Source organism: Oncorhynchus nerka, linkage group LG13 (genome assembly GCF_034236695.1).
Source record: "Oncorhynchus nerka isolate Pitt River linkage group LG13, Oner_Uvic_2.0, whole genome shotgun sequence".
Lineage (NCBI taxonomy): Eukaryota > Metazoa > Chordata > Actinopteri > Salmoniformes > Salmonidae > Oncorhynchus > Oncorhynchus nerka.
Window position 1 is genome coordinate 40184391 of NC_088408.1, and position 18493 is coordinate 40202883.

Genomic DNA, 18493 nt, shown 5'->3' on the forward strand with positions numbered 1-18493 from the left:
CACATCTCAGAGAAGCTGAAATGGTCTAACCACATGGACACCGTTAGTGAAGAAGGTATGACAGCAACTCTTCAACCTCAAGATGCAAAGAAATTCAGTGTTCAGTGTTCTACAGGAGCACCATCGAGAGCATACTGTTGGTCTGCATCACAGCCTGGTACGGCAACACCCCCAAACCCTCAACTCTCACTTAATTTACTTGTAACAACTCCCCCTATGGACACTCTTTCTCCTGTTGCCCACTCCCCCAACATACTTTACTCTGCCCTCACCCCAATGACTTTTATCACTGTTGCAGTTGTTAATATGGATATTATTGATTTAATTTTTATTTCACTCAATGGTCATGCTGCTACTCCCCCTATGGTCATTCCACTCCACCCCCTCAACAGACTTTACTATGGACATTTGTTGTTATGCATATAGTGCTATTTCTACTGTTTTATTACCATTTTCATTACTTTATTTCACTAGCCCTGCATGTTGGAGCTCAAAGCCTAAGATTTTCACTGTACACTGCAATCATACCTGCAACCCTGTACATGTGGCTATTAATATATCAATGATTTCTGTCATGAGAAAGATGATGTAAACTCTGCTTACAAATATATAATTCATTAAGTTTAAGTTAATTCAATTTGAGAGTAATTGTGTTCCATCACACAATCATGTCTCAGGACAACCTGTACATAATAATTATGTTAAATGCATGAATGCAAACCTGGAGTGAAACTAATTTCTAGACAAACAGAGATTAAAATCCCTTCATTAAATTGACCACCTGATATCGTAGAAACTTGCCTCTCAAAATGATAAATTAGCATGTTTAACACCTATAATAAACGAATAACATGCAAATCCCTGATTGCACATTAACAGTGAACAAAGAATTGAACATAAATATAAACCTTACTCAATGTCACAGAAATGTGTTCCTTTGGAAAATGCGCTCGAAACACCATAGATAAACTGCTCTCCATGCTGCAATAGCACAGTATTCAACTCTATCTCTCATTTCAATCTCAATAACTTCCTACGGTTAAACCTTTGAGCTGGTTTCTGAGGCAGACTGCTTTGACAATCATTGAATAAATTCTGTCTTTAATAACAATGTTGACAGATAATCATTGCCATAGGTGAGAAAATGAAAATACAAGTTTGACTGCCAGTTAGCATCATTATGTTACCCAAGTAACCAACTAGGTAGTTGGCTCATAAATGTTTTTCAATACGCTAGGCATGGTAAGGCACTGTACAGTATGACGTCGTTCATGTTGTTGTCCAGGGTACTAGACTGATGAAGAAATAATGGCTCATGGAGAACACCATCCCACTGACATGATTTTATTTTTTATTTATTTTACTAGGCAAGTCAGTTAAGAACAAATTCTTATTTTCAATGACGGCCTAGGAACAGTGGGTTAACTGCCTGTTCAGGGGCAGAACGACAGATTTTGTACCTTGTCAGCTCGGGGATTTGAACTTGCAACCTTTCGGTTACTAGTCCAATGCTCTAACCACTAGGCTACCCTGCCGCCCCATGAACCACCATACAGCATGAAAGAGAACGTTATCATATCCATTCACAGCGTAGGCGGCTGCAGGCATGACCATATGAGAAATATACAGTACATGCTTAAGAAAAATCATTCAATCAGGTCGTCCAAGGCTTTTGTTTGAGCATATTCATTCCCTTATAAAACAAGAGATTCAAGAGACAATAGGAATGACCAAAATGTAAATAGCAGAACCTCAATGGGGTCCATACGTATTGGCACCCTTGATAAAAGATAAGCATAAAAGACAATCAAATAAATAATATAAATACTGAGCTATATAGTATGCTCAAAAAATGGGGCAATTATGTTCTGTGTCTTGGTTAATTGACCACAAAATCAACATTTTGCAATGGCCATCTGTCGGACTTGAACCCCATTGAAAACCTGTGGTTTGAATTGAAGAGGGCAGTCCATAAGCTCAGACAAAGGATATCAAGGATCTGGAAATATTCTGTATGGAGGAATGTTCCAAGATCCCTCCCAAATTGTTCTCCAATCTCATTAATTTAAGGATCTAACCATTTCCCCCCCAATTTTCGCCTAAATTGAAATACCCAAAACTGCCTGTAGCTCAGAACCTGAAGCAAGGATTTGCATATTCTTGATACCATTTGAAAGGAAACACTTTGACGTTTGTGGAAATGTTAAATTAATGTAGGGGAATATAACACAGTAGATCTGGTAAAAGATAACACAAAGAAAAAAACATGGTGTTTTTTGTATTTTTTTGTATCGTCTTTGAAATGCAAGAGAAAGGCCATAATGTATTGTTCCAGCCCAGGCGCCATTTAGATATTGGCCACTAGATGGCAGCAGTGAATGTTCAAAGTATTAGACTGATCCAATGAACCTTTGTATTGATGTTCAAAATGTTGTATCACGACTGCCCAAATGTGCCTAATTGATTTATTAATACGTGTTCAAGTTTATAACTGTGCACTCTCCTCAAACAATAGCATGGTATTCTTTCACTCTAATAGCTACTGTAAATTGAACAGTGCAGTTAGATTACCAATCATTTAAGCTTTCTGCCCATATCAGATATGTCTATGTCCTGGGAAATTGTCTTGTTACTTACAACCTAATCACATTAGCCTATGTTAGCTCAACCGTCCTGCGGGTAGGACACCAATCTTGTAGAGGTTTTTAAACAGTTTAGAAAAAAAGTTAAGAACTATTTGAATTAAACATGCCACAGATTCCAGCCATCATTACATTTAACATGAACTTTGTTATATCAAATGCAAATGTAATCCCATTAGGTCAAAAATTATATTGCATCAACAGTGTCGTTATCCTCTCAAGGGTACTGGAGTAGGCCTACTGCAAACAGAGGTGGCAATCATTTTTACACCTATCTTTTAGAGTTGTAATTATTATTATTTATTTTAATTGTATTTAACCTTTCTCTAACTAGGCAAGTCAGTTAAGAACCAATTCTTATTTACAATGATGGCATACACTGGCCAAACCCGGACAACGCTGGGCCAATTGTGCGCCGCCCTATGGGACTCCCAATCATGGCCAGTTGTGATACTGGTTTCCAACCAGTAGTGACGCCTCTAACGTTGAGATGCAGTGCCTTAGACCGCTGTGCCACTCAGGAGTTAAACAAAATCTTTATCAGAGCAATTATATTAGCATAAAATAATATACATTTCCTATTTGTTTTGGCATATAATATAGAAATTCTATTTATTTTATACAATTTTCTTTGCTCATTTTTTTATCAAGGGTGCCAATTATTGTGAACCCCCCTGAACATATGACAGCATATCCCCAATAGGTAGCATCTTCAGCACATTCAGAGTTAAACACACATTTCAGTGTTCAACATAGAAACAACAAATATCAATGCCTTTTCCATATATCAATACATTTTGCAATCTTCTTCAATTAGCATATATAATACTGTGTAATCTATTCCAGTTTCGAGTACACTTGCCTTGCACTTCAGAGGTTCCCCTTCTTTTTTTTTTTTTGGTTACAAATCTAGTCTATTACACATGACAAAGTGAAGACTGATTTGAATTAAAAATGTCACACATTCCAGCCATCATTACATTTAACATCAACTTTGTTACATGAAATGCAAATGTGATTCCAGAAAGTCAAAAACTATATTCCATTAACAGTTGTCATCTGTTGTTTTAACGTGTTGGTTGGAAAACAAAATGGTATCTTCTGATTGAGAATGTCTGTTTGTGTTTGGTAGGGCTGTAATGTTTATTGAGCAACCATGTAAAATCCCCCTGGAACTCATTGGCTTTAACAGTCCAAAGTGAAGGTTGCAGAGGTCACATTTTCACATTCTGGTTTTGTGAGCCTCACTAGAATATATGCAACCAAACAAAAATGAGTGCACATGGAGAGCATTGCCAGGTCCATTAACACACTAACAAAGTAATTTCTGTCATTAGTGGCACAACATTATTGCACAATAACTGTTTTTGGACTGTGGGTGATAGAATTTAAAAAAATGTAATCAGGTCAGGTTATCCTTAAGTTTGATCGGGTACATTTACTGTTTCTACAGACCGTTAGTGTCAGAAGGCTGCTTGTTGAGAACATCCAGGGCCGTCTGAGTCTCCTTTTGTCCGTCTATGGAGCAGTTGGACACAGCATTGGCCACCTGGCAGAACTTGCGCAGTATAATCTCCCTTAGAAGCAGGTAAACCCAAGGGTCCAGGATCTGGTTCAGAGAGGCCAGGCGAATGGCGGTGAGAAAGAAGTTACAGTCCACCTGGATGTCTTGACTAGGAGTGAAAGACACTTCTGCCGGTTTGCAGTGATGTGACGACGTCTGTGTCGAGATCATTCTTAACATCAGCACCTAAAGAAGAGAGTCAGTGAAAATTGAATCAAGAGTACCTTGGAGGGTCTCGGTTTACTTAACATCATTACTAATTTATAGATATGAGATACCATACGTGGTCACAAACTCTTGAAATTCCTTCTGTCACTACATATTTCGGTAAAATGGCTTTTAGTTTCTACACACCTCACTTACGGAAAAAAAACAGTTGGACGCATTGGGAACGTGGTAATGTTATTTCATTAAAAAATGTTGTATGTTTCTGATGATCCTGCCTTCATTATGTAATTGTTTGGTTTTGTCATGCAGGGCTCACTTTTTTTTATTTGATTATGTTACTTAGATTAACGCACGGGTGCGTCCAATGGATTTTAATCAGCTCTCAGAAGCTGCGGTTAACATGTGGTTGTCCTTCATCTGATTAAGATGATCCAATCACTAACTGATTGAGATTTGTTGTGGCTGCACATGGTAATAAAATGTGTCTCATCTGCCCACTGCAAATTAATCCAACCTGCCTCAGACATCCCCTTATGACAAGCTGTATAAATCGACAGAAAACAGCACAGTTTTATAGTCAATAACTGTATAATATCATCATTACAACCTACTTTTGTTATCCAACGATTTAAGACTGGTCATAATAGTGTTCCGGGTAACCTAGCCCTGTCCACAGCCTGTCCTATCCCTAAGAAAGTCATTGCACAAACAAGCTGAGTATCTAGATGTGTGTACAAAATACAGTTAATGCACAGTATAAATAGAAATTACACTTAGGCCTTATTGCACACTGCAGAAACAGAAACAGGTTAAATGATAGAGTACGCCAAAAAGTTAATCTAATGGTGCAACGCATTTACCAAAACAGGTCTCTGGACAGGGTTGATATTTATGCATGGATGTAAACCATTCTACTGAAACAGCCAATGCTATTTTCTGGAGTGCATTAAATCTAAACTGGACATCGGTGAAGTCGGCACAGTCTTTTGGGATCTTGAAAAGGCCTTTGAAACTGTGAATCATGATGTCCTCTTATGCACACTATCATCCCTTAATGTGTCCACTGAAGTCATTAGTTGCATGTATTCCTATCTGACAAACAGAAGTCAAAGGGTTCGTTTGGGAGACACTCAGTCGGACTCTGCTATAACATTGGGGTCCCACAAGGGTCAATATTAGGCCCCCTTCTGATTACCATCTATATAAATGATCTCCCACAAGTTAACATACAGATGTATGCAGATTATACAGTGCTGTATGTAAACAACTAGTTGTTAACAAGTTAACTGAAGATATGGTACATGTTTCTAAATGGATGACTAATTCTTGCCTGCATTTAAATATCGACAAGACTGTTTATGTACTTCTCTAAGAAATCCATTGATTATTCTCAACGAGCTGTTCATGTTAATGGTATCTTCAGGTATCTTCATGTCATTTTGGACTCCAACTTGACATTTAAGAAATATGTGAAGAAGATGGTTCACATGGTCAATTTTGGATTATCCAACTTTATGTTTATAAAACCTTTCCTTTGCCTGGATGCTGCCAAACTATATATGCATGCTATGATCTTCTCACATCTGAAATATTGCCTCACGCTGGTCACAAGCAGGAGCTCCTATTCTGAAACCAATTGAATCACTCTACAAACAAACACTTAAGGTTTTTGATAACAAACCAAACAGTTACCACCATTGTCATATCATTTACAAACATAACTTATTTTAGTCTGGATAGCTTTAAGCATTATGTAGATGAAAACCTTGTCTTTAAGATCCTGCATGGTCTTGCCCCTCCACCCCTATGCCGGCCTATCATGCTCAAGGAAAGCACCTCCGGGATAACAAGGGCAGTAATTAGAGGGCATTGCGTTGTCCCTTTTTGACACAGTGCAATCGGTCAATCGGCCTTCTCTGTTAGAACTACAGTATACTGGAATGCAATGCCCATAGACTTGAGAAGCTGCACTGATTATGGGATTTTTTTATTGATATTGAAAACATGGCTAAAATCTATCCAGACCTGTACACAAGTCCTGTGGTTCCTCATATGTAAAATTACAGTTGATGATTGTCACGCCCTGGCCTTAGTTATCTTTGTTTTCTTTATTATTTTGGTTAGGTCAGGTTGTGACATGGGTGATTTATGTGTTTGTCTGGTCTAGGGGTTTTGTATGTTTATGGGGTGTTCCCTAGTCTAGGTGTTTATGTAAGTCTATGGTTGCCTAGATTGGTTCTCATTTAGAGGCAGGTGTTTATCGTTGTCTCTGATTGGGAACCATATTTAGGCAGCCATGTTCTTTGGGTATTTTGTAGGTGATTGTTTCCTGTGTCTGTGCCACACGGGACTGAATCGTTGCTAGTTCATTTTGTATTTGTGTTCTGTTGTGGAATTATCAGAATTAGTTGAGTAACATAGATAAGATGTGTTATTTTCATGATATGCTTATGAGTTATTTCTCATAAGAATGTATTTTGTTGTACTATAGTGGTGGCCATTGGCAGTTATCTGTTCTATGTCAGGACTAAGTTGCATGGGCCACAGGAGAGGGGAGAGGTCAAGGGGTCATCATGTGTAAACGTATCTTTTCGGTGTGGCAGTGACTCCCTACTTTTCTCATCGGGGAAAGAAGGGTGACAGTGTCTGGAATCATTCTATGCTCCCTCTTTGTTGACCTATAGGGTCACTCTCCTCTCCGTGAGTTTGTCCTCTGTTTGGTTGTATTTAGAATTGTTTCTAAATAAATTACAATTTGTATATATCATAGGGTGGGGGTAATGTCTTGGTACCATTTTGTACCAAGGACGAGATAAGAGCTTTGTTTAGGAGACCAAACTGAACGATAATTTATAGCCCACTCTGTCTGACTAGGGGATATTCTCTCTGAAGTAAGGTTTTTTTCTCTCCCTGTAAGTTCCTAAGACCTGTGTTTTGTCATGTCGTCTAGGAGGGGGTGGACCTTTGCTATAAAGGATCCCATTTGCCATTGTGTAAGGACTCTCAACTTTTCATTAGAGATACTGAAATGTTGAAAGTCAAAATGCTATTGCAAAAGCTTAATTATTATTAAAGGTGAAGATTAAGCATAACTCTGACTCGTGTGATTTGCTCTCTCATCATTTGGTAATTAAGGAAATTTCCACGACATTTGGCGACGGGGATGGGATGTGAATCTTCACTCGGTGAACGCTCCTGACGACCTAGGTAATCGTGCACAAGGGATCCCTCAAACTCGGGATCTCAGGGAGACCACACTTCGAGAACAGAGCAGATGGACCAACCTAAGATCGGAGAGGCAGCGAGCCGAGTGGATACCACATCCCGAACATAGTAAAAAAAAAAAAAAAAAGAGGTGAGATGAGCAAACCACATTTGAAGTTTGAGTTGGATAGGACTTAGAGCTTGGTGAAGCCCTAGTGGAAGAAGGACCTCATTCTGTGTATCTGTGTGATTGTCTAAGTGACTCTCAGAGGTGGTGAATTCCAATTATTATAAATGTGCTAGCCAGGTATGCCATGGGTTACTCTGTGTGAGTACTGTGTAGGAGTGTTCTGTGTGGGCGCGGTAGGTAGACTCTGTGTGGGTTACCTTTTTATGTTCTGATGTCCTGTGTGGGTGATCAGTAAAATTCTGTGTGAAGTACTTAAGGAATTCCTGTTGTATTTTTTGTGTGTGTGTGTGTGTGTGTGTGTGTGTGTGTGTGTGACAGAGAGACAGAGACTAAGAAGCCATGGGCGTGCGCGAGTGCAAAGAACCAGGCATTCCGGACCCTCCTACTGGAGCCTTGAAGGTTATGGTAGATAAATGGGGTAGGGATATTCTGGAACAGGTACTTCTATGGCATAGAGAGGGTGGTTTTCCTTTGACAGGGACACTAAGTGTGACGCTGTTAGATGAGATAAGACAGAGATTGGTAGAGAAGGAAGGTAAACTAGGAAAAAAGGATCAAATTGACTGGGTGAAATTCAGGAAATGGGAAAGGGAAGCTGACAAACGGAAGAAAAGACAGGACACATTTCGGGGAAAACCCTGTCAGAATATGGTAGTTCAGACTGAGGAAGGAGAAAAGAAGGGGAAAGATGAAACAGTGAGAAGGAATAGGAAGGATGATGATGACGGAGATTGTTCCCCTCCCTACTTTACTCCTCAAACTCTCTACCCAGTGTTGCCGGACCTCCCTCCTCCTCAGGCGCCTCCTGCTGATCCGCTGGATGCAAGACTACTGCAACCTGCAACCCCACCCCCTGTCTCTCCCAACACCACGGTGATTGATCGTCTGGCACGGAGCCTGGCTGAAGTCCTGACAGGGTCTGGAGTGACTCCGGCCAGTCTCACTGGAGGCGCAGTGGGGGGAGCACGCCAGAAGGGTAAAAAAGATCAACAATCCTTTTCTCAAGGCTCCTCCACTCAGCTCCAGTGAGGTAAGTGAGGACGGAGGGGCACCCCAGCTGACTCCCCCGTTGAAGGACCGTCTACGGACCAGGACGGAGAGGCGTGTCTCTACCCCCTTCCAATACGACCCAGCATCAGACATGTATCATCAATACCCTCTGATGGCCTGTCCTAACCCTCAGCCTCAACCTGATGATGCTAATGCTGCTGCCGCCGCAGCATGGAACCCCATTGTGTATGTCCGGAGGACGTGGAGACATGATGAAATCAAAGACATTGTAGAGGACCTACCAGACCCAAGTAAGGACGCTGTGAAATATTCAGCAGAGATGAAGGTATTAATGGGTCAGTACAAACCATCTGCTGCTGAGATAACCCATATCTGTAAAAAGAAACTGGGACTCAGGTGGGCGGATGTACAGGGACAGTTTGATTGCAACTACCTGTGGGCTGAGAATGGCGCATATCAGGACCAGATAACGGCGCTGCTGGCCAGGATTGTGGAGATGTATCCAACTAAGACTGACTGGACTGCTATCAGAGAATGCACTATGAAGAAAGATGAGGGCCTGGAGGCTTTCAGAAAGAGACTTGAGACCTGTTTCAGGCTACACAGCGGTATCAGACCAAAAGAACACGCATATGGGGATCTGCTGAAAGACGCCCTAGTGAGGGGTCTGACACCGGGCCTGGAGAAAGCTGTGAGGACTACCTGCATCAGTTGGGAGACTGAGCCATTAGCAACGGTGGTACAGCACTGCAAGCATGCTGAGAGACAACAGAGTACACAGAAGGAAGAAAAAATAAACGAAGAATAAGTAAAGACACAGAAACTACAGGCTGCCCAGATGACGTTTTACAAGGGAGCAGCCCCAGCAGGGACAGGACGAGGGGGTGGAGTGCGCAGGTGCTACAACTGTGGGATGCCGGGTCATTTTGCTGCTGACTGCTCCGAGCCAACGAATCCACAGAGGAACAAAGACAGGGGCGGACCGAGAAGAGGGGTCCGAGAGGAGGGGGCAAGAAGAGGAGGAAAAGGAGCACATGCATGGACAGCCCCATTCCAACAACAGCCGTGGCAGCCACCTCACGGGGTCCAGCAACAGTGGGGACCACAAGGAGTCCCTCCATGCAAAGGACAAACTGGAGCCTGGCAGACGGGGCCGCCGGCACAGACAACCCTGTACAATCCAGGACAGGGACAGGAGGAGGAGTATTGACATGATGAGAAGACAGGGACAGTTGTGCTAAAATCCTCAGAGCAACAAGAGCATTTGTTTTTAAAGTGTCACACCCTTCCGAGAGTAGAGGCAACAGTGGAGGCTTGCGTCAATGGTGAGTCATTAATATTTCTTGTTGATACTGGGGCTGCTATGTCTGTCATTAACTGCAAGGCTATGATAAAACCTCCCATGTCTAATGAAATAGTCAAAACTATAGGGGCTTCAGGCCTCCCACTCAGAGAGCAGGTAACTATGCCTCTGCCTGTCTCCTTTTGTGAAGAGAAGGGTCAACATCAATTTCTCTACTCTGACCACTATCCTGTCAATCTGATGGGCAGGGACCTCCTGTGTAAACTGGGCATCAACATAACATGTGGCCGAACCGGTTTAACTGTTATTCATGAGGAAGAGGAGGAAGAGGGGGAGCAATTGATGTTAATGTCTGAGTGTTGTGACTGGTATTATGCATGGGATGTTGATGATGAGGTGCCCAATATTGCTCGTGTTTTCTCAATGGCCAAAACCCATTGGGGCCACGAGGGCAGTTTCATGTCTGAAGCAGGCTTACATTGCACCTCCCATTTTTCACCATTGACAAGAGATCTCCATTATGAGAAACAATGGCTGTGTGATACATTACAGAATGAGTCAGTGCAGTGTGAGGGTATATACTGTAGCAGTGATTTCTGTGCTTTAGGGGTTAATCTAACCCCTGCACAGAAAGAGCTCTACCTGTTTAAGGATAGCGCACCACATGTGTCCCTGGCAAAATCAGACGGAGTAGAATGGGTGGATACTGGAATTTGGATGAAATGCTTGGTTGATGCTACAGACTGGGAGATGCACCCTGATGGGTCAACTTATTCACCCAGCACACTGACAAGTTGTTACCCACTCAGTTGGGGAACACCAACTGAGAGGGGTGTGCATGGTGTTGATCAGGTTTCTTTTTCTACCAATGTCATGTTGTTGAGTGAAGACTCACCCCTCCTGAGAGGGGTCCCTGAATGCCTATGGGCAAGGGACAAGTATGATTTTGGGAGAATAAAGGGAGCTGAGCCAATGGTAGTCACTCCTAAAGATACCAGGCGCCCGTCTAGAGCACAGTATCCACTCAGTAAGGAGGCAATAGCAGGTATTACACCTGTTCATGCATCCTTGTTAGCTAATGGTGCTTTAATTCCCTGTCAAGAATCACCCTGTAACACCCCTATCTTGCCTGTTAGAAAACCTTCAGGTGATTGGAGATTTGTCCAGGACTTAAGGCCTGTGAACGATGCAGTTTTTGCCCGTGCCCCGGTGGTTCCTAATGTTACTACACTGTTGGGGGCGGTACCACCCACAGCAGAGTGGTTCTCTGTGATTGATTTCACAAATGCATTTTTCAGTATTCCAGTGGCACCAGAATCTCAGTTCTGGTTTGCTTTCACGTTTCTAGGGAAGCGTTTTACTTGGACCGTCGCTCCAATGGGTTATGTGGATTCCGCCGCAATTTTTTCAGCGGCTTTAGCACAAAATCTGGAGGGTCTTATACCCCCTGAGGGCAGCACTCTGATTCAGTATGTGGATGATTTGTTGTTGTGCTCCAGCTCAGTGGAAACTTGTGAAACTGATACTCGGGCTCTGTTGATATTTCTCACTGAGAATGGCCACAAAGTTTCAATGAAGAAGTTACAGTTGGTTTCACAGGCAGTGAGGTATTTGGGTCATGACATCTCTCCCAATGGCAGGCAGCTGGGTAAGGAGAGGATACAGGCTATTCTCTCTGTCCCACAGCCGGTTACTAAACGACACATGATGTCATTGACTGGTATGGCAGGGTATTGTAGGGCGTGGTTACCTGACTATGAGTGGCAAAATTAAGTGGACACCAGAGGGACTGACTGCTCTGACCAAACTGAAACAACGCATGACTACTTCTCCCTGTTTGGGGCTCCCTGACCATTCTAAACCTTTTAACCTTTTTGTTTGTGAGAAAAATGGTTTTATGTCATCTGTTTTAACACAGGAACATGGAGGAAAGCAGCGCCCAGTTGGGTATTATTCCAAACAGCTGGACAGTGTGGCCAGAGGTCTGGTTTGTTGTTTGAGAGCTGTGGCTGCTGCTACTGAAGCTGTGTTGGCTTGTGCAGACATTGTTGCCATGTGTGAACTCACTGTACACGTTCCTCATGCTGTACATGCTCTTATTTCACAGGCAAAGACGGCCCATCTAAAACCAGCTCGACTGCTCCATTATCAGAATGTTCTTCTGACAATGTGTCATGTGACCCTGAAGAGGTGCACTGTGTTAAATCCTGCTACTTTGTTGCCCACCGAGGATGATGGAGAGCCTCACGACTGTGCTGAACTGTTGGAGCTTGTCTCTAAACCAAGGTCGGATTTAACTGACGTCCCTTTGCAAAATGCACATTTGGAACTGTTTGTAGATGGCTCTGCTCAGCGTTCTGAGAAAGGAGAACCATTGGTTGCGTATGCGGTTACTACTGCCTCAACCATACTGGAAAGTGCTAAATTACCCTCCCACCTTTCTGCTCAAGCAGCAGAACTCTTTGCACTCACTAGAGCTTGCATATTAGCTAAAGGCCAGTCTGCTACAATCTATACAGATAGCAGATATGCCTTTGGTGTGGTACATGATTTTGGTACTCTGCGGAAACAGCACGGCTTCCTGACCTCCTCTGGTAAGGCGATCTCTCATTCAAAACTTGTTGATAACTTGCTAAAAGCTATTTTGCTCCCTTCTGAAATTGCTGTTTGTAAGTGCCTTGCTCATGCTAACTCTTCCGACCCTGTCTCCAAAGGTAATGCTATGGCTGACTTGGCAGCTAAGGCAGCAGCTGTCTCCTTGGAGGCCCCTGTGTTACAGATGGTTTTAGTTCCTGATAGTAACCTCTTCTCTCCCACTGATATCTCTGACTTACAATCCTCTGTAGGTCCTGTTGAGTTGAGAAAGTGGAAACGACTATGTACATATGACCAGGTGCAGAAACTCTGGCTGGGCCCGGCTGGGCTACCAGTCTTACCACGTTCATGTTTCCCCTACTTAGCTAAGTTGTCACATGGAAGAGATCATGTGTCAAAGGGGGGAGTTGTTGATTTTGTAAATACATTTTGGTTTGCACCTGGGTTTTCTGTGTTTGCTGAACAATTTTGTGCAAAATGTGTGATTTGTATGACTAACAACATGGGAAGAGGTATTCCCATGCCACTGTCGGCTCATCCAACCCCTGAAGGACCATTTGAACACATAATGATGGATTTGATTGAACTCTCTCCTTGGCAAGGTTACAAATATTGTCTGGTGATAGTGGATGCCTTCTCCAAGTGGGTAGAGGCATTCCCATGTCGACATTCCACTGCTATGGCAGTAGCCAAGAATCTCCTTAGGGAGATCATCCCAAGGTGGGGGTTACCATCTAAATTAACCAGCGACAATGGCTCCCACTTTGTAAACCTGGTGATACAGAACTTGTCTGAGAGTCTGCAGATAGACCTCAGGACCCATTGTAGCTATAGGCCGCAATCCGGAGGTTTAATTGAACGCGTTAATCAAACGCTGAAATCTAAGATGGTGAAGCTTATGGCAGAGACGGGGCTTTCTTGGGTCACTGTGATCCCCCTGGCGCTGATGTACATGCGAGAGAGGCCCCACAGAACCACTGGAATGGCTCCTCATGAGGTTCTGACAGGTAGACCAATGAGGATGATTAATTCTCCTTTCCCACAGAACAAGCTGACACTGATGGGCTGCGACGATGACATGGTAAGTTATTGTATTGCTCTAAACAATGTTCTGAAGGCTATTTTCCCCAGGGTGAAAGCGGCTCTACCCCAGCCACTGGTGGGGATCCTGCACAAACTGCAACCAGGTGACTGGGTGGTGGTGAAAGACCTGAGACGAAAGCATTGGAACCAGCAGAGGTGGACTGGACCATACCAGGTGATGCTGATTACCCCTACTGCTGTTCACGTAGCTGAGAGGTCTACTTGGATCCACGCCAATCACTGCAGGAAGGTGCCATACTGCCCACCAGACCCTGAGGATAAAGGACCAGAGACGCCGGAAGTCACCGACTAGATGGGAAGATCAGGCCCAGACTCTACGCATCATGTTTCTTGCTCTGGTCTTGAGCATTCTCATTACAGTTGCCATATGGACAGTGACTCAAGGACAACCGGTCCTGGAAAGACAACATGGTACGGACTCGACTGATAACCGTTCAGTCCCACTGCGGGACTTAAATAACAGCCACTCCAGCTCGAGCCAACGGCAGGCTCAGGACAGGAGTCCAGCAAACAATAGCCGCTCCCATATCGAAAGAAGAAGAAGGTCAATGCATCCACTGGATGAGCATCACAGTAGGAATCACGAGGGAAACACTTGGTGGTCACTGCTTAACTATACAGTAAAGACTGAACTGATGTTAGGAAATACCTCCTGTTATGTATGTAGCTTGTTTCCACATTCAGCGATCTCCCCATTTTTACAGTATTCAGTAGAGTTCAGCATTAAAGACACTATGTGCACTAGAGGCGCTCTTGTCAAATGAGAACACATGGGGTCAACCTTCACTAGGTAGAACACTGAGGGATAAATGCATTAATGGTCATTTGTCATCAACAAAAGATTTACGGGGGGGATTTGATTGTTCACATTGGTGTAGTAGAATAATCTTAGAACCTAGATCCCGTGTACCAGAACCTATTAAAGTCCAACCCCGGCGAACCCCATTTAGGACCTGTCATTGTCACAATCCAAGCAATATTTCCATACCACAATTGAATGAATCCTATCTGGGAATGTCAACATGTGTCAATTATAGTGTTTTCCCAATAGGATGTAGCTGGAAGAAGGGAACATGCAGCTCTGGATACCCCATTAGACTGAGGGTGGGACACACCATTATTGATGCTGAAACTGACAGTCGTTCTCCTCATCAATTTGGCTCGGCAACATTTACTGATCATTATTGGATTTGTGGGGATAAAGCTTATCTCTACCTACCCACAAATTGGACAGGGTGCTGTGTTTTTGGTAAACTAAACATCTCCCTTGTGGTAATGCATAAAACTAATTCCTCTATTCCAAGCAGGTTAAGACTAATTAAGAGGGACATCTCGCAATACAATAATGTCCCTAGTGACTCTCGACAATCCTCGAAATTGGAAAAGTTCTGGCGTGGTTTAATCCCCTGGTATGGGGCATCGGAGAATGCACATGAGTTGGATAGGCTAGGATATCATTTGGAATCCCTGGTAAATTTGACCACTGCAGGGTTTTCTATGATAAGACCAGAATTACAAGCCACTCAACTCATGGCAACACAAAATAGGGTGGCACTTGACATGTTGCTAGCACGTGAAGGAGGAGTGTGTCAAATTATAGGAGATCACTTTTGTACATTTATACCCCAGGGAGATGACAATTTGACTATTGTAGTGGAACATTTGAAAGAGCTTAGGGGTGTTCTCGAAAGGGAACACCAGCCTGACATCAACTGGAATCCGTTAGGATGGGTTCAGTCAGTGTTTGGTGCTTGGGCTGCGACCATTTTCCACTGGTTAATCTATGGTCTAATATTACTGATTGCTCTGTTGCTAATTATAATTTGTGTGAAGAAATTGTTTAATAAAGTGGTTGATGTTGTTCTTACTATGCCCTTGCTTGCAAATGAAGTAGGTGTAGATGAGGAATCTGAGATTGATGGACAACAATCAGGTGAACACAGTGAAATATTCTCACTGGACAGTGTAGAGAGAGGGTTCACTGTATATGAATGATTTCCCTGACCCATTCCCTATTCCTGACTATATCTCTGATAGTGGGGAATCCAATTCTAAGCATGAGTACTTAGAGGGATGACTGTCCTATAGGTTGTAACGATGCCTGTGTTTAGGTTGTAATGATGCCTGTGTTTAGGTTATCTTGTAATTTTGGGAGCATTTATGTTTTTTTATTTTTACTCAACAAATGTATTATTCTATATGTTTAAACAGGTGCAAGTCTGTTATGGTATAAACATTGTAAACTCAGTTTCTGACGGGTGAATACTTACATTGAAGGGATTTGATTCTTTATTATCTTTAAATTTTAATTATGGATTTTTTAATTGTATTATATACTCTGCTGTTAGTAAGGTGCCATGTTACTATTCTGATTCTTCAGAAGTGACTGAGTCCCTTGAGAGGGGAATGTTGTGGAATTGGTTGAGTAACATAGATAAGATGTGTTATTTTCATGATATGCTTATGAGTTATTTCTCATAAGAATGTATTTTGTTGTACTATAGTGGTGGCCATTGGCAGTTATCTGTTCTATGTCAGGACTAAGTTGCATGGGCCACAGGAGAGGGGAGAGGTCAAGGGGTCATCATGTGTAAACGTATCTTTTCGGTGTGGCAGTGACTCCCTACTTTTCTCATCGGGGAAAGAAGGGTGACAGTGTCTGGAATCATTCTATGCTCCCTCTTTGTTGACCTATAGGTTCACTCTCCTCTCCGTGAGTTTGTCCTCTGTTTGGTTGTATTTAGAATTGTTTCTAAATAAATTACAATTTGTATATATCATAGGGTGGGGGTAATGTCTTGGTACCATTTTGTACCAAGGACGAGATAAGAGCTTTGTTTAGGAGACCAAACTGAACGATAATTTATAGCCCACTCTGTCTGACTAGGGGATATTCTCTCTGAAGTAAGGTTTTTTCTCTCCCTGTAAGTTCCTAAGACCTGTGTTTTGTCATGTCGTCTAGGAGGGGGTGGATCTTTGCTATAAAGGATCCCATTTGCCATTGTGTAAGGACTCTCAACTTTTCATTAGAGATACTGAAATGTTGAAAGTCAAAATGCTATTGCAAAAGCTTAATTATTATTAAAGGTGAAGATTAAGCATAACTCTGACTCGTGTGATTTGCTCTCTCATCATTTGGTAATTAAGGAAATTTCCACGACAGTTCATGTTCAGTTTTCCCTATTAAAACATGGACCCCTACCACGCTGAATATTGGTCCGATCCTTGTTTCACCTATTCAGAGGAAGAGGAGGAAATCTGCCGTGACAATGATAGTGTTGTTGTTAGAATTATATATTATTTGATGTAATGTATTTGTATTTTGTATAGTGGCTGTGTAAAGGTCCTTACCTGCCCAGGTACTACAGGTGAAAATGTGCTTTTGGATAACCCCAGGCACATGTACATGGATGTTGAATTATTGTAAAATTGATGTTGATTAATGTGCATTGTCCCCTATAAATAAACAAAATTAAAAACATAGTGCCTTCAGAAAGTATTCATACCCCTTGACTTATTCCACATTTTGTTGTTACAGACTGGATTTGCTTTTTGTACTCCCTTATCTATACACAATACCCCATAATGACCAAGTAAAAACATGTTTTTATCATTTGTTGCACATTTATTGAAAATGAAATACAGAAATATCGAATTTACATATGCATTCATACCCGAGTCAATACATGTTAGAATCAACTTTGGCAGCGATTACAGCTGTGACTCTTTCTGAGTAAGTCTCCTCTAAGAGCTTTGCACACCTAGATTGTACAATATTTGCACATTCTTTAAAATTCTTCAAGCTTGATCAAGTTGGTTGTTGATCATTGCAAGACAGCCATTTTCAAGTCTTGCCATAGATTATCAAACCGATTTAAGGCAAAACTGTAACTAGGCCACTCAGGAACATTCAATGTAGTCTTGGTAAGCAACTCCAGTGTATATTTGGCCTTATGTTTTAGGTTATTGTCCTCAAAGGTAGGAGCATGGATCAGAAAACCAGTCAGTATCTGGTTTGACCACCATTTGCCTCATGCTGTGCGAAACATCTCGTTCGCATAGAGTTGATCAGGCTGTTGAGTGTGGCCTGTGAAATGGGGCAGCTAGTGTAGCTATTCCCTCCGCAAGGCAATCAAACAAGCTAAGTGTCAGTATAGAGACTAAGTAGAGTCACAATTCAACGGCTCAGACACAAGAGGTATGTGGCAGGGTCAACAGTCAATCACGGATTACAAAAAGAAAACCAGCCCCGTCGCAGACCAGGATGTCTTGCTCCCAGACAGACTAAATAACTTTTTTGCTCGCTTTGAGGACAATACAGTGCCACTGACACGACCCGCTACCAAAACCTGTGGGCTCTCCTTCACTGCAGCCGACGTGAGTAAAACATTTAAACGTGTTAACCCTCGCAAGGCTGCAGGCCCAGACGGCATCCCCAGCCTCGTCCTCAGAGCATGCGCAGACCAGCTGGCTGGTGAGTTTACGGACATATTCAATCAATCCTTGTCCCAGTCTGCTGTTCCCACATGCTTCAAGAGGGCCACCATTGTTCCTGTTCCCAAGAACGACTACTGCCCCGTAGCACTCACTTCCGTCATCACGAACTGCTTTGGTGAGACTAGTCAAGGAGCATATCACCTCCACCCTACCTGACACCCTAGACCCACTCCAATTTGCTTTCCGCCCCAATAAGTCCATCTGGACAAGAGGAA

The 18493-nt window shown here is 42.6% G+C and overlaps 1 protein-coding gene and 1 long non-coding RNA gene across 2 annotated transcripts in view; one reads left to right on the forward strand and one right to left on the reverse strand.

Annotated features, from left to right (window-relative positions):
* Positions 1-322: 322 nt before the first annotated feature.
* ptger3 (prostaglandin E receptor 3 (subtype EP3)) overlaps positions 323-18493 on the reverse strand; it is a 34021-nt gene continuing 15850 nt past the window's right edge. Inside the window, exon 2 of the mRNA XM_029677021.2 lies at positions 323-4392. Coding sequence (XP_029532881.1) covers positions 4090-4392 — 303 coding nt within the window. The 3' untranslated portion in view covers positions 323-4089. The remainder of the gene's footprint in view (positions 4393-18493) is intronic.
* On the forward strand, positions 6766-16885 carry LOC135574693 (uncharacterized). Its single transcript, XR_010465569.1, has 2 exons — positions 6766-8186; positions 8541-16885. It is a non-coding gene; the product is annotated as an uncharacterized LOC135574693 (long non-coding RNA).